The sequence below is a fragment of the Brienomyrus brachyistius genome, chromosome 2 (assembly GCF_023856365.1).
Source record: "Brienomyrus brachyistius isolate T26 chromosome 2, BBRACH_0.4, whole genome shotgun sequence".
Classification (NCBI taxonomy): domain Eukaryota; kingdom Metazoa; phylum Chordata; class Actinopteri; order Osteoglossiformes; family Mormyridae; genus Brienomyrus; species Brienomyrus brachyistius.
In genome coordinates this window covers 7591025-7605735 of record NC_064534.1, presented here as the reverse complement: position 1 = coordinate 7605735, position 14711 = coordinate 7591025, and the positions used below count along the sequence as shown (strand labels likewise).

The window sequence follows — 14711 nt, the reverse complement described above, 5'->3', positions numbered from 1 at the left end:
GAATGGTCCAGCCGAGGTTTACAATATTGTGTCAAGTTCTCAAGCCAGTTGGTGTTTTGAAACTTTACGGAGAACAAGGTAAGATGAAGAGAGGTGTGAAGTGGATATGCAGAGAGGATGAAAATTAGACAAGCAGAAGGTGTTCTTGCGGAGCCAGAGACGACAGCCAGATGGGAGCTTCTGCGGTCCAGGCGGGAAGGACTCCAAGGCGTGCGACAGGGGGTCGGGGGTAGAGACGGTCAGAGGAAACAGCTGGATTTTTCAGATCTTTGCAGAGGATGTTATGGAAGACCCAGGTCTCGCTTACTGCTTTCATGAGACAGCACCCTCGTTCTAGGGGATTTCAACAAAGAACTCTTGAAGGCAGTGGGGGAGCTGGGAGGCAAACTGGGAGGTGTTTATTCAGGAGGTGATGAATGGTGGGAGTTCCGGGGGCCACACTCTGGATCAGCAGGGATAGGATAGGGCTGGGGTTAGGGGCCTGTGAACAGCTTAGCTGAAGACAGAAAACATCTGGTTCTGGCTGACTAATACCGAACAGAGTGGTTTTTTAGGAAAAGCTGAGCAGGTGGCTTGTAGTCGTCTTCACAAAGAAGTTCAGAACATTCTGTGAACGTGAGCTGAGAAAAGATGTAGAATTAGGGTGAGATATATGTTCTTCTCTCGTATCTCATGAGGAACCCTTACCTGAGATGATGGTTGATAAGAACATCGCTGGGGTGGACTGTGAATGTTGAATGTTGAATTCATCCCATTCATGAGGACTTCTGTTTGGTCAGGTCCGTGCTAATGAGCCGTGCTTAATGAGCTTCTACAAGCCATTAATGTGGAGACATAACTAAGCATCCAAGAGGATGGAAGTTGGCAGAAATGGAGACGAGTTTGAGTGGAATCATAAATTACATTAAGTCTACTTTACTATCAACAGGACATTTCATATTCATTTCAAAATTTGTATTTCCTGAACGGGGAGCTGCCTCTGGGCTTTCTGAGAAGGCTTACTTTCTCACTTAGTTTAAAATTTATGCGGGGAGTCTGGACAGTTAAATTTATGCACTCTGGAAATCGATATTTTTCGGACCCAGTATTAACACTCAGCAACATTCCTGGGTGCCTCGCTATGTGATTAAATGAAAGTCGGTCCCTCCACGTTGCCTTTGATGTCAAAATGCTCCCTGTGGGAATTATAGGTTGGAATTCCCATGCTAAAGAACCACAAATAGATGTGTTTTATTACTCTGAAGGACAAATACCTCACCTGTGGATATAGGAGTGATGGCACTGAGGTGTCTGCACATGAGAGGGAACGTGGGGAAGATGAGAAGGTGTGTTGGACAACGGGGTCAGAAGCCAGGGGAGGTGTGGTGGTGAGATGTGGCCTGTTCGCGTAAACAGACTCCAAAAATAATTACATATCAAGGTTTTCCGGGATTGGGGATTAGAGGAAGATTTCAAGTAGATCTTCAAGTGACGCTGACCGTTTTTTTCTCATTTGTGTTTCGTGCATCAGTGATATTTGTCGTTATATCGGGACACGAATGTGTCTTTTCACGTCGCCTTCCTCTGATGCCTTATCACAGCAGTCGTCGTTCTGTTACTGCTGCCTGAAAGATACAGAGTTTCACATCTTTCAGTAACGTGACTGGGAATCCTTCATGCAGTGAGGAAGTTGCTCACGTTCTCCTACCAGGTGTGAGAAATGACCTTTGATAATTATTTGACGCAGACTAAGGCCATTGTAAGTAATTTCTGCTATTACCGGTGGGAAACAGGAACATATCAGTGATTACTGTGTTGATTTGTTTCCCCGTTTTGAATCTCGACTGTTGCAAAATATATTACAAACTCAACAATGACTCCAGTGGCACGGAAGAGAGAAGCATTTAACAGTTTAAAGAAGCAAAAAGCATCCCCTGTTAAACTCGCAGCTACACAAACACTAATGCCTGTGTTCACATGGTCGCCTCCCTCAGTGGATTCAGTCTTTGTAATAACATAGACATTTAAGTCGTTCCTCACAATTTTCCAGCTGTATTTCTCATAAGAGTATTTATTCTCTGTCCCGAATTTGTCAGGCACAATGGATTCTATTCAGCGTGACCATCAAACCAAAGCACAATTTTCGGTACAAGAGCACTGAGGTTTGTCACAGCATAGCCTCTAACTGTGAGTCTGGAACTTTAGCTTTCTCGTCACTGTGGTCTCGTGTCAGTCGGGGAAGGAAGGGTATTTTTGGGGCTAAGCATTTCTCAGATAAAGCAATATGCCGTCGCTCATTACATATATGGGACTGAATGATACATGAGGCCTTAGGGGAGCGGAGCGTCTTTGACATTCGAAAACAGACCTTTAAAAACTCTCCTACAGTTCTGGGCTTCGGTTTTTGACCTGTTTTGTTTTCTCTCCTCAGCTAATTGTCCGCGTGCTCACCAGCTCTCGCAGTCAGTCTGGCGTCACCCAGAAAATTCAAATAATGTTTTCTGCTTGGGAAAATAATGACCATCCTGTCGTTCCATCTTTGTGCTCTTCTGCTGCTCTGAAAAGCAACTGATTTGTAAAGACAAATTCAAAGGCTGAATCTACACAAGTGGAGGCACCAGTGATTTCTAAAGAAGGAAAAATGTGTGACACTGAGAAATATTCCTTTCTGTGCCTCTGTTGTCAAAAGTACGAGAGAGACTCCTTCAGAGAGAATGCTACTCAGAATGCTCTTCTGACAGCCATTCATACAGTGTTCCTTTGATAAGATTATCAAGACACACAATATCATTTTACCATTACTTATGTATAAATTAAGTTTTTGTATATATGCATTTAATGGCTATTATACAGATCTAGGCGCAAAACATGAAATTATTACAGAACGTAAGAAGAGTAAAGCAGTGAACTAAACTGAACGTGAAAAATGAAATAAAATAAAGGGTAAATGGAGAACATTGGAAGATCATGAAGTGAGAAGTACATGGAGGATGTGAAGATCATGAAGTAAAAAGTACATGGAGGATGTGAAGATCATGAAGTAAAAAGTACATGGAGGATGTGAAGATCATGAAGTAAAAAGTACATGGAGGATGTGAAGATCATGATGTGAAGATCATGTAGTGAGAAGTGGATTTTGACCCCGACCCTCGACAAGACTTTGCTCCCACTTTCTCAGTCATGTGTTGCTTTGGATAATTATCTGTTAAACTGATAATTGTGTATGTATACAAATATGCGAAGAGTATGGAGAAGGTGAAGATGAAATCCGTCAGCAGCGTCCCTCGAAGACTTTGATCTAATGCAGTGAAACCTGGTCCTTGGGGACCTGCGGACAGTCCGCGTTTTTGCTACGGGAGCTGGGAGGGAGCAAAAACCTGTACTGTCTGCAGGTCCGCGAGAACCGGACTGGGAAACACTGATCTAAAGAGACATAGGGACATGCCCCGGTTTTGGTTTTGCCCGTTTCAGCCCTGAGTACTGGATCCGCAAAATCCACCCAGACTGTGACGGCACAAAAGGTTATTTGTCTGAAGGGGCAACCCAGCCCTCAGTATTTAATCTAAACAGGCCTTTCAACATTAATCACTAGCATTAGTCACAAGGACCAAAAGGAGACCCCCCCCCCCCCCCCCCCGGTTTCACAGCATGTCAGTCTATCACGTAGATATCTCACCCATCTCCCATTTTTCATCCAGCCACTGCGACACGTGGCCCTGCCCATTTAGTCGTGATTTCGAGATCGTATCGTTTGTCTTTTTTTTTTTTTATCTATCCACGGGCAGTGCCTTCAAATGCAGCGGCCCAGACAGAGGTCACAGCGCTTGAAAGCCCTGGTTATAATGTAATGGCACTCTTTGAAGTCTGCACACAGAAAGGATCCAGTGTCGGTAGGCAGACGGGGAATTTGTGTGAGAACATTCACACTTTTGGGAGTCGTCGTAGGTGTGAGCGTGAGCGTCGGGCATGTGCCGGGGGAGCGCGCCTCCCCCCGCGCCACTCTGATCTTGGTACCTTCCACAGGAATAATCATGCTAATATTTAGACTGAGACGGCAATGCTGTGACAGGTCCAGATGAAGGCATTAGTACGGAGAGTGATAAATACGGGCATAATCGCGGCCTCCACACTGCACGCGTCTGATTCGCTCCTGGTTCCGATGCCCTCTACCCCAGGGCGGTCTCGGCAAACGGGGGTAATCTTCCATCTATGAGTCTTTACGCGGAGCTCGCTGTCTTTGGAAGATGGAAGCCACGGTGACCCACATTTTCTGTCGCGCATGAAAGCTGCCTGCTCCGCTGTAACGTCCTTTATGTCCGCGCGCCACCACCCCTCCCCCCCCCCTTTTTGAAGTCAAGATGAGAAACAATTGACTTCAGAGATGAAAGATGAAAATCTTCAAAGGTCTGAGGCAACGTGTGCGGGGCTGGGGGCGGCTGTGTTTATGTCGCCCTGCCTCTCTTCCAGACAGGAGCCTGTGTTCGACTTGAGCCCCAGGCTTCGGTGGGTATTAGAGGCCTCGGTCCCACCGCAAGCAAGCCCCCACCTCCCGCCGCAGCAGTACACCCCACCCGCCCCCTCTTTAAGGATTATGCTGTCGTCCTGCTCCAGGGTTCTCTGATTTCTCTGCCAGGGGACTGGCTTCTGTCATACTTAAAGCTGCTTCCCCTTAAACTTGAAACCCCATCTTCAAACCACACCGCTGGCCATTAACTCCAACAGATTCCATGTCAAAAGGTTTATTTTCCCGCTAAGCTACCCTTCCGAAAGCTCAAGGAAGCATATGAAACCGTTTTGGAAAAGGAGACGTGGAAAATTAGATGCTTAAAATACATTTTACATTCAAGATAGACGTTTTTTTTTTTAATGTAGAACCACATGCATTTACGTTTCAAAATTTATATAATTTACATCTGTTTTGTAATGTGGCCAAATGGTATCACACTATCATATGATTTTAAGCGACCGACTGCAGGGTTTTTGAAGAGTGAAATTCCCTTTTAGGCAAAGAAAGAAATCGCAAGACGAGGAATGTTAATGGGGTTAAGGGGGGGGGGGGGGGGGGGGGGGGGGGGGGGGTCCGCGGACATAAAAGCTGAAACAAGGACAGATAATGGCCATAAGATATTGATGTGGACGCTTCAAAGGCCTCGTTCACTGCCTGCGCCACAGTGTCCGAGACTAATCTCACTCCGCATCAGTATGATGTCACAGGAAACGGGCGAATCATGACTACATGCCTTGCCGAGGGTCCGCTGACTCAGGGAGCCGTCAGTGTGGGTCGGGACATGGGAGGAAGCAGGTTCCATTTGTGGCAGTGATTGCCGTCGGTAGCAGGATGCCCGTCTTCATTTCGGAGAAAACCCGCCATCAGTAGCCGTTTGTTTTTACACATTACACACCCTTTTTATATTTCCCTCTCCAAAGCGATGAATCTTTCTCACCATTTCTCACCATTTTAATACTACCCCCCCCCCACCCACATAAAAAGTGTCGTCTTATAAATTGATTACATTTCTTCTAAAGCTCTATCGTCACCTTGACACCAGCGAAGAAAACAATCAGCGCGAGGACCCCTGCTGGTGGGTCTGTGTGGCGCGGTTTCGGGTGCGATTGTGAACAATGGATACTTTGTGAGCCATGACGCCAGGCTGGAATGCACTTCACCTACAGGGTGTCACGCAGATGGCACAGAACGATCGCAGATAGCCGATTGTCACACTTGTTTTGTGAGTCTGAATATCGGCATGGACTGTTCAGCGATAAAAACCTTCTTTCTGTCCCTAAGGTAGATGAGGCTGTTTGCTAGTCACACAGGATGCAAATTCTGGCCCTTTCCGAACGGCGTGGAATGGGTGAGCAAGCGGCGGAACGGTGACCGTATCTGTTGACCGTTTCTGTCTTGCAGGCGTGATCCGGGAGAGCTACCAGAAAGGCCGCGACCAGCTGGTCCCTGTCACCTTGCTGGCCGTCGCCGTCATCCTGGCGTTCGCTATGGGCGCGCTCTTCTCCGGCATCGTGGTGTATTGCGTGTGCGACCACCGCCGGCGTGACCTGGAGCTCCCTGGCCGCAAGGACAAGGACGCTACACACTCCCGGAGAGGCTCCATGAACAGCGTCACCAAGCTGACGGGACTGTTCGAGACCCAGGCCAAGGACGGGAGGCCTGAAGCCGTCCTCACGCCCCTCATGCACAGCGGCCGCCTGGCAGGCCCCAGCGCCAAGGTGCTGATCAAGGCAGACCAGCAGCACCTGGACCTGGCCGCCCTGCCCACGCCCGAGTCCACCCCAATGCAGCCCCGACGTAAGCCCAGCCGCGGCAGCCGGGACTGGGAGAGGAACCAGAACCTGATCAACGCCTGCACCATGGACCTGGGCCCCATGGGCTCGCCGGTTATCTCCACGGACATCACCCTGCGGGCTTCACCGGGCCACATCCCCAGTGTGGTGGTGCTCCCCCTGCCCCAGCACCAGCAGGCCTACCAGCACGAGTACGTGGAGCAGCCCCAACGGGTCGATCTAGGTCCCTTGGGCCCGGATGACCAGGCGGCCACGCTGGAGTACAAGTCCCTGAAAAGCCCGTGCCACAACCTGGGCCTGGCCGAGAGCGACGGCCTGCCGCCCCGCGTGCCCCAGAGGGAGGCCTCCCTCGCCATGCCGCCCCCCGTGCCACAGATGGGCAAGCGGCTGGAGGTGCACTCGTCCGTCTATGGGCACGAGTACAAGCGGGGCTACGCTCACGGCGCTCAGCCCAAGAACCTCAAGAAGCACAACACCAACTCGTCCAACTCCTCACACCTGGCCAGGAAGCACAGCTTCGGCCGGCTGGAGAGCCCCCCACCGGCCCCACAGCGGGTGGACTCCATGCACGTGACTACCCCGGCTCAGGCCGTCTCCCTGTCCCGGCAGCAGAGCATCAACTCCTGCGGCTCCCTGCCCCGCATGGGGGCCAAACACCTGAAGCCGGACGTGCCCCCCAAGCCGGCCTTGGCGGCCATGTCTACAAACATGAAGTCGGGCGACTCGTGTACATAAAGCCTTCCCACACCGGCGGTGATACAATGGCATACACCTTCGTTTGTGGTCATTGTACAGCAAATGCAACACACCTTAAAGTTTCCTTTTAAATATACCTATATATATATAAATATATATGAGATGGTTGTTGAGCTCAGGATATTGGATCTCAGTTCCTGGAAAACGTGGAACGTTTGTTGCGACAGCGTTTCGGCTTCGTACGAGAGCACCGTCCCTCAGAAACGCGTGAGGCGGACCAGCCGGACTGTGTTCAACACGGTGACCCGGTGGAAATGAGTTTTTCATGACGTGTTGACTGCCAAAAGCTCTCAGCTTTGACGGACCTGGAGCCGTGCGCCGAGCGGCGAGGACAGAGCCACACGCTCGAGCGCGGGTTTAGGACAGGGCCGGGAGTTGACTTTGTGCGGGAAAACTGTGAAAACGTCTCTCAGTGTTACGGCGAGCAGCCACAGAATCACCATCTACTTCGGTTACGCCGCAAGGCCTAACCTGCTAGTGTACTGGTTACTCAATAACACGTATGACTCTTTGTACTAACTTGTTGTATTTATTATTTAATAAGTGCTTTTGAGAAAATAAAAGAAACACGATTTTTTTAGGCTCAGAAGAGAAAAAAAACCTTTTAATATTAATTAATCGAGTGTGAAATTATTTAAAGTCATTAAACTGGAGCCAGTTTTTTGTCAAACAGGCCCACTGACTGTGCCAGGCCCAGACTCCCGACACACGCGTGACCTCTGGAAGGAGGGGATATTTACGAACCTGTGCCAGGTGGCTCTGCAGCAGAGCTGGGACCCACGAGGGTGCGGCCAAGTCTCCCAAACGGCCGAACGACGCAGGAACACCCCCCCCCCCCCACCTACCCTCACCCACACAAACACATGCCCGCCTTGGTCACGCTCCCATTTTAACACTGTGGCTCATTCCTGTGCAGGTTCAGTTTTGCATGTATCAACGCAGAAACAGCAGCTAACATCCACTTAAAAAAATACCACAGAAATTTACTGTGTGCAAGTCAGCACTCTGCCCCGGGGGGGGGGGGGCACGTATGCTGTGTCCCCCCCCCCTGCCCTGTCACACGGCTCCATCTGTAAAACAGTGTCTTTCCTTCCACCTGTAAATTTGTGCCTTACACTTGAGTAGTGAGGATTTCTCTAGCTGTTAAATATGTCTCCTCATAGTCTTTGACGATATTTCCCTCGTCCGATTAAAGCAAAAGTAAAGAATGTCGATGTTATCGTAACTCCAATCCCTAGGAAAATTCGGGAGTGGGTGGGGCATTCCTCTCCCTCCCCCATCATTACTTGTGATTCCTCTTTTTTTTGTTTTGTTTTTTGATTGTGCCAATGATGTGCTTGAGGCGGCCATTTTGTTGTGCTGGAAAGTGTCGACAATGTTGTGGGTGTTTGTTTTTTTTTCATTCATCATTTCCTATTTTTTTTTTTGCTATTTGATAGAGTGATTAATGTACATTCTTGCTATTGCCTCCTTGTGTCTGGTTGCTGCACTGCAGTAAGGAAACATAACAGTTATTCAGTACTGGGAAGAGATGCCGGTCTCCAGTGTTAACGATAAAAAGTTCATTCCCAGACAGCAGTAGCAGGCTGGTTCCTGCATAGTGAAGACCCCCCCTATAAAACTAAACCCTTTTTAAAAAAATAAGTTTACATATTTTAATGTTGAATTAGTTTCTTTTAATAAATTAACTCAATGTCAGTGTCTTTTAAAGAGTTTTATCAGCTGATCGGGTTTATTTGGGTTTTTTGAAATGTACCAGCCAGACATTTCGACTGAGTGAGAGGGTCAGGCTAACCCTGTAGCGTTATGTACAAAGCTAAGCTTCTTAACCTTCAGAAGGTTGCCATGACGGCATGTATCGAGCCGGAGTGGAAAGGGGCAGCGTTCTGAACCTCTGTACCATGAAGTAAAGGAGAAGAGCTCCCATGAGTACCACTGAATGAGATGCAGGGATGTGTAGGACAATTTCAGAGGGAGAGGACGACGATTGTGTCTCAGCGCTGGGCCACTGTGAATAACAGTTTGTAGCGTGATATTTGTAGTACTAATAGAGTACATTTTATTTATTGAGAGACGTATATATTCACCCAATCTCTTCTTTCTACGACCCTTTTCAGCTTGATAGAGCACCCGTGTTTTACCGTGACATGCAGGGCAATGACTGCTTATCGCCCCAAATGCAAAGGTCGGGAAATATGAGGACGGAATTCAGCTGTACATAGATATTAATGGGGTATGACTGTAAGGACAGGTGTAGTTGGTCAGGGGGTGCTAGTCCCCACGCTCTTTGGAGGGTGCAGATGGCCCCCCCTGGCCATTTCTGGGGGTGCGTGGCTCTTTGCTGTGCCTTTGTCTTTTCCTCTTGCTGCACCCTGCTTGGTGTAACGACGACCCCCCTCCCCAGCAGCCTATGATTTGTACGCTTGTAAAATATTGTGACGTCTCAAGGTTTTTTGCTGTTCTCTCCACTTCCTTAACATCTGATTCACAGCTAAATGTATGTTGTAAAGAAATTCTCTTTAATAAATCCACACGGTGATAAAAAAAAAAAAAAACATCCAACATCTCTCCCGCCTCTTGGTTTCTGCGTCTTGTGCTTCCTGCTTAAAAACGGCACCTCAGCACCTGAGGACTCGCGTATTAACAAAGAAACAGGCCTGTGCTGTTTACTCCCGGCAGCAGTTTTACCTCAAATGCTGATACTTCCTGAACAAAACAAGCCTGAGATAACCAGGAGAAATCCGATGCATGTAGGTCCTGTTTGCTAGAAAACCAACACGAACTTGATTGTAGTGTGGAGGTGTCTTTGTTTTCAACAATAACAAGAGGTTTGATAATGATCGGTCTGGAGAATTTCAGCAGATTTTTTTTTGTTTTGTTCGTTAGAAGCTTTATCAGATGATGTGGATGTGAGTCAGAAAAATCTGAGATCATAAAAAAACGCCCCTGACCGTGAAAAGTAGTACACCCTGCTGATACATCTTGGTGTTCCGTCTTTCAGCATTTTCCTTGTCTCACATAGGTCATTTTATTCACTTGTTGAACCAAGAAGATTTGCTTGTTTCAGTAGAACCCAGTGCTTATACAACACAGTGATGTTTGCTAACGGTTCGTCATGCCCCGCATGAAGCCCACATTAGCATGACAGTCATTAGGGGCACGGTCTTCGGTACAGTCCTGATTTTGGACAATGTCAACATGTCCAATCATGCTTTCCTGACTGAGATAGAGAGAAACACACCTTCCCGTCATATTCCCAGAGCTGCAAGTCCGCCTCCCATGTGGTCCTGAACCCTGATGGGCCGCACGTCTGTGCTGCCAGTCTCCATAGGGGCCGTCAAGCAGGGCTCACATACGGGTCACTGCTGCTCATCAAACTGGAGGTCTCCGTGACCGACCCCTTCAACGGCCTAATGGACCAGAAGACATAGAAGAACATCGGCCAGGAACACTTGCCAGCACCAAGAACGGTTATAAAAAGGCCTCCAGTGTGACTGCCCAGGTGACTCAAGGACCCTTAGACACTGGATCTTCTCAGAAGAGGTGTTCAGCTTCCCTTTCTCTCTTATCTAAATGCAACATGATCTTCGACTCGAGAATAGCAAGGATGTTCTAAGCATGTTCTTTTCTATACAAAGGCAATAGTCTGAGGGGTTTAATTAAATCTTCCAGCTGGGAATTTAACTGCGAAAAATTGCAGCTACATTCTCACCGGTTGAGAAGAACCTCGGGTTCCACGTGGAACCTCCTTCCGGGGTGTCATGTGATCTGACGGCAGTGTCTGGTCTTGGCAAAACCCTCCATTCCTGGCGAGGCCGTGGGAACAGTTAGTCATGTGCGCCTCAGTGTCACCATGGAACCTTTCCAGTCAAAGTGAGGAACCTGTAAGAGCATGTGATCCCCAGTTGGTGCCCACCCTGCACTGCTTATGGTGACAATGCACTCTGTAACACACTGAGCAATGAAGGACTGAACAGCATCGTTAAACACAGACCATCACTCACAGGCTTTTTGAACGCGTTTTCCATAATTGTTTTCTCACTCAGGGTTTTTGTTTCCACCGGGTTAGGTGTATCCACTAACAGCAACTCTCACCACGGCTGGCACTGTCGCACAGGAAAGCAACACAAAGTCTGTCACCAGCGCAGGTGCTAATCACAAACAAAGCCTTTCTGCCTTTTTTTTGCGGCGCACGGTAACTTGTTTTTAATTTAAAAAGGACAGCATGTTAATAAAATCATCTCATTGATGTGACATTTATGTTGCAGAGCAAATTTCTCTGTCAGATAATAAGCAGTGTGGTTGATTAATTGTTACACAAACTGATTAACATTAATGCGCGGTTCATTATGATACCATTGTGTTTGTCACACAAGAAGATGAAAATTGCCTAAAACCATTCAATACACTTTTTTTTTTGCCAACTATGAAAATGTATGTTGTTCTATTTCAAATTAAAAGTAGCAGAACAAAATAACAGTTATCAGTGTGTAGCTGAGGTTTAGCCTGTATGGGTTGCTAGTTGCTAGCCTATCCTTTAATGATGAGTCATACTTTCGCTCCATCTGACAAGTGACAATTTAAATTGTAGACTGAAGCAACAATCAGCCTGCTTTGTTACACTGGCCTTAGGACGTGTCTGCTAAGTACCAGCAGCGGTTGTGTTCACGCTGATGGTGAGCATGTCTGCTTTTTTCACTAAGTATAGAAGACCATGAACACAGTTAATTTTGGTCACCATTTTGTTTTGGCCGCGATGCCACAGTGATGCACCCACTTGCACATATTTATCGTAATGTCACCGCCCACAACTGAAAAGTTAATATATGCAAGAAACCCAAGTGTGAGTTTGACATTGCTATCAAAATATGAGAGGAACAATGCAATGTGTCCAAGGTAAGCATGACAACATAAAACATAACAGCAAAAAAGGATTCTGAGCAGAATGTGAGTCTGAAATGGAAGCTCATGAAATCCCGCTGGGGGAGCAAACCAAATGTGATGGGGATTATGACAAATCCGAAGGGGACCATGATGAATTCGAAGGGGAGTCTGACACAGTCAAATGGGAGAATGATGACCCCAAAGGGAAGTATGATGAATTCACATGGGAAATGATAAAACGCGTGATGACTTCAAAGGGGAGTTTGGAAAATTCAAATGGGAGGATGATGAATCTAAAGGGAGTGCATGATGAATCCTAAGGGAAGAATGATGACCCCTAAGGGGAGTATGGTAAATTCCAAAGGGAGTATATGAATCCAAAGGGGAGTATGGTAAATTCCAAAGGGAGTATATGAATCCAAAGGGGAGTATGGTAAATTCCAAAGGGAGTATGATGAATCCAAAGGGGAGTATGGTAAATTCCAAAGGGAGTATATGAATCCAAAGGGGAGTATGGTAAATTCCAAAGGGAGTATGATGAATCCAAAGGGGAGTATGGTAAATTCCAAGCGGAGTATGATGAATCCAATGGGGAGTATTGTAAATTCCAAAGGGAGTATGATGAATCCAAATGGGAGTATGGTAAATTCCAAGGGGAGCATAATGAATCCAAAGGGGAGTATGATAAATTCCAAAGGGAGTATGATGAATACAAAGGGGAGTATGGTAAATTCCAAGGGGAGTATGATGAATCCAAAGGGGAGTATGGTAAATTCCAAGGGGAGTATGATGAATCATTCAAAAGGGAGTTTGACAAAACCAAATGGAATAAAATCAATCCAAAGGGAGGTATGATGAATGCAAAGAGGAATGTAACGGATTGAAAGGAGAGAATGATGAATCCCAAAGGGAGTCTGGGAAATATGATGAATTCAAAGGGGAATATGACAACTCCAGTGGGAGGTATGTCCAAATCCGAAAGGGAGGGACTGACAGATTTGAAATGGAGTTTAACAAAATAAGTGTGAGGTGAGCAGAGAAGGTGTCTTGCCAAAAAAAAAAAACCGTCTGCAAGGTTGTGTCCTTCAAGGCGCTGGGAGTGAGAGGAGCATGCAGCCATGCCACACAAGAGATCCACCTGCTAATGAGAGCAGCGGCCTGTGACCTTGCAGCTTGGGTCTCATTCCGCTGCAGCTCTCAGCATGATGTCACCAAGTCAGCCAAAGCAGCATTCTGCTCCTAACTCTCTGCCATTGCAAACACTATCCAAATGGAATGCTATAATGGAAACCTCCAGTGCCCCTCGCAAGACCTGTTGTCCATTTTAGAACCTTACTTTTGTCAGGGCTCAAACTTTCGTGTTGTGCCCACCTCCGTTATTAAAATACTTTCTAAGTGAATTGGCTAACACTGAAAGGTAATTATCTCCCATGATGTCTTGCACATCCTAGGTCTGTGTGCTTAGTCCTTGGGGCTGTAATGGACAGTCTTGTATGAATTGCAACTTAGCCCTGCAGCCCAACTCAACGCTGATCTCAATGTGGCGTCCTTACCCCTGGGGGGGGCTCTCGCTGTGGGTTTGTTCTGCTTCAGCTGTTCCACTGTAGACCTTTATTTAGTTTTATTCTGTTTATTGTAATGAAGTTGCCTCTTGGTTTTTCCTTAGTGGAAATAATATGGTATGCATCTGGCATGTTATATTTTGTGCTGAAGCCTGTCTGCACTTTATCACCTCACAGACCCCTGGAGTCTGGTGCCATTTCTGACAGAGTTTCTATTTGAATCCCTAAACAATAACATTCTGATGTAACATTTTCCTTAGTGGTTTTCCATTTCCTGTTCTAAATATGCACCAGGCCACCCCTGCGCCTTTCACTTCTTGTTTCAGGCTTCTCCAGGTCATTAAGATAACCACTTCACAGGATTCTCTAAGGTGATCATATTAACTGTGACATATACTAATTGGGACAACATTAGAATAATTCCTGACCATCTGGACCCAACCTTACTATAATTCAGTCCCACAGCTGGACACTTCAGAGGTAAAACTCGCTTTTGCCAGTTCTAAGCCTTATTATAGGGAAGTATCCCAGAACAGACAAAGAGCCCATCAAAGGTGAAAGATATTCTGGTAAATGACGATCCTCCAATATTAAGGTCACCTACACTGTGTGAAATTACAGTAGAGATTGTTTAGTGTAAAGACATCTGATTGATTTTAAGTCAGATTGGTTGTAAAAGAATAGAATAAATGCATTTATTGCACATAGATAGATTAGACCTGCCTTACCTCTTATAAGGTTAGAGAAACCATAATACTGTACATTATTATCATTGGACTGTCAGGCAGTATTAATGGGCAATCCATGCATATTGAAGACTAATGCAGTATGACAGTATTTAAAGGATTATATTAGCAATAACTCAGTTCACTGGCTACATGAGCAAATAATGCATTTACAGAGAAAAACACAAGGGCATTTTAAGAGCTTACATGCTTTAGAAACTAGGACACAGGAAACCAGAGTCAATTAATGCTTCCTCGTAAAGCAGATGCTGGGATTATTTCTGAAACAACCTCCTGAAGTGGAATCATGCGCATCCACTAAAGAAACACTCTGCCTGACCCTTGTATGATTTTTGCTATCAGAGAAACAACACAGCGCCTTGTGCAAGCAGTGAACAGAGTGTAACAGTCTGTAAACAAATACTCTGTGGTATTTTCTGCCTGATGCCATGCAACAGCTAATTTCATGCCGAAAACTCATCCTTTTGATCAGTATTTATCGTGG

At 46.5% G+C, this 14711-nt stretch overlaps 1 protein-coding gene across 2 annotated transcripts in view; it reads left to right on the top strand.

Moving 5' to 3' along the window:
• The window catches only part of sema6a (sema domain, transmembrane domain (TM), and cytoplasmic domain, (semaphorin) 6A), a 75231-nt gene extending 65633 nt beyond the window's left edge, over positions 1-9598 (top strand). For both annotated transcript variants that reach the window (XM_048995227.1, XM_048995220.1), the window contains one exon: positions 5888-9598. In XM_048995227.1, the coding sequence (XP_048851184.1) occupies positions 5888-7014 (1127 nt within the window). In that variant the 3' untranslated portion in view covers positions 7015-9598. The remainder of the gene's footprint in view (positions 1-5887) is intronic.
• Positions 9599-14711: the final 5113 nt, after the last annotated feature.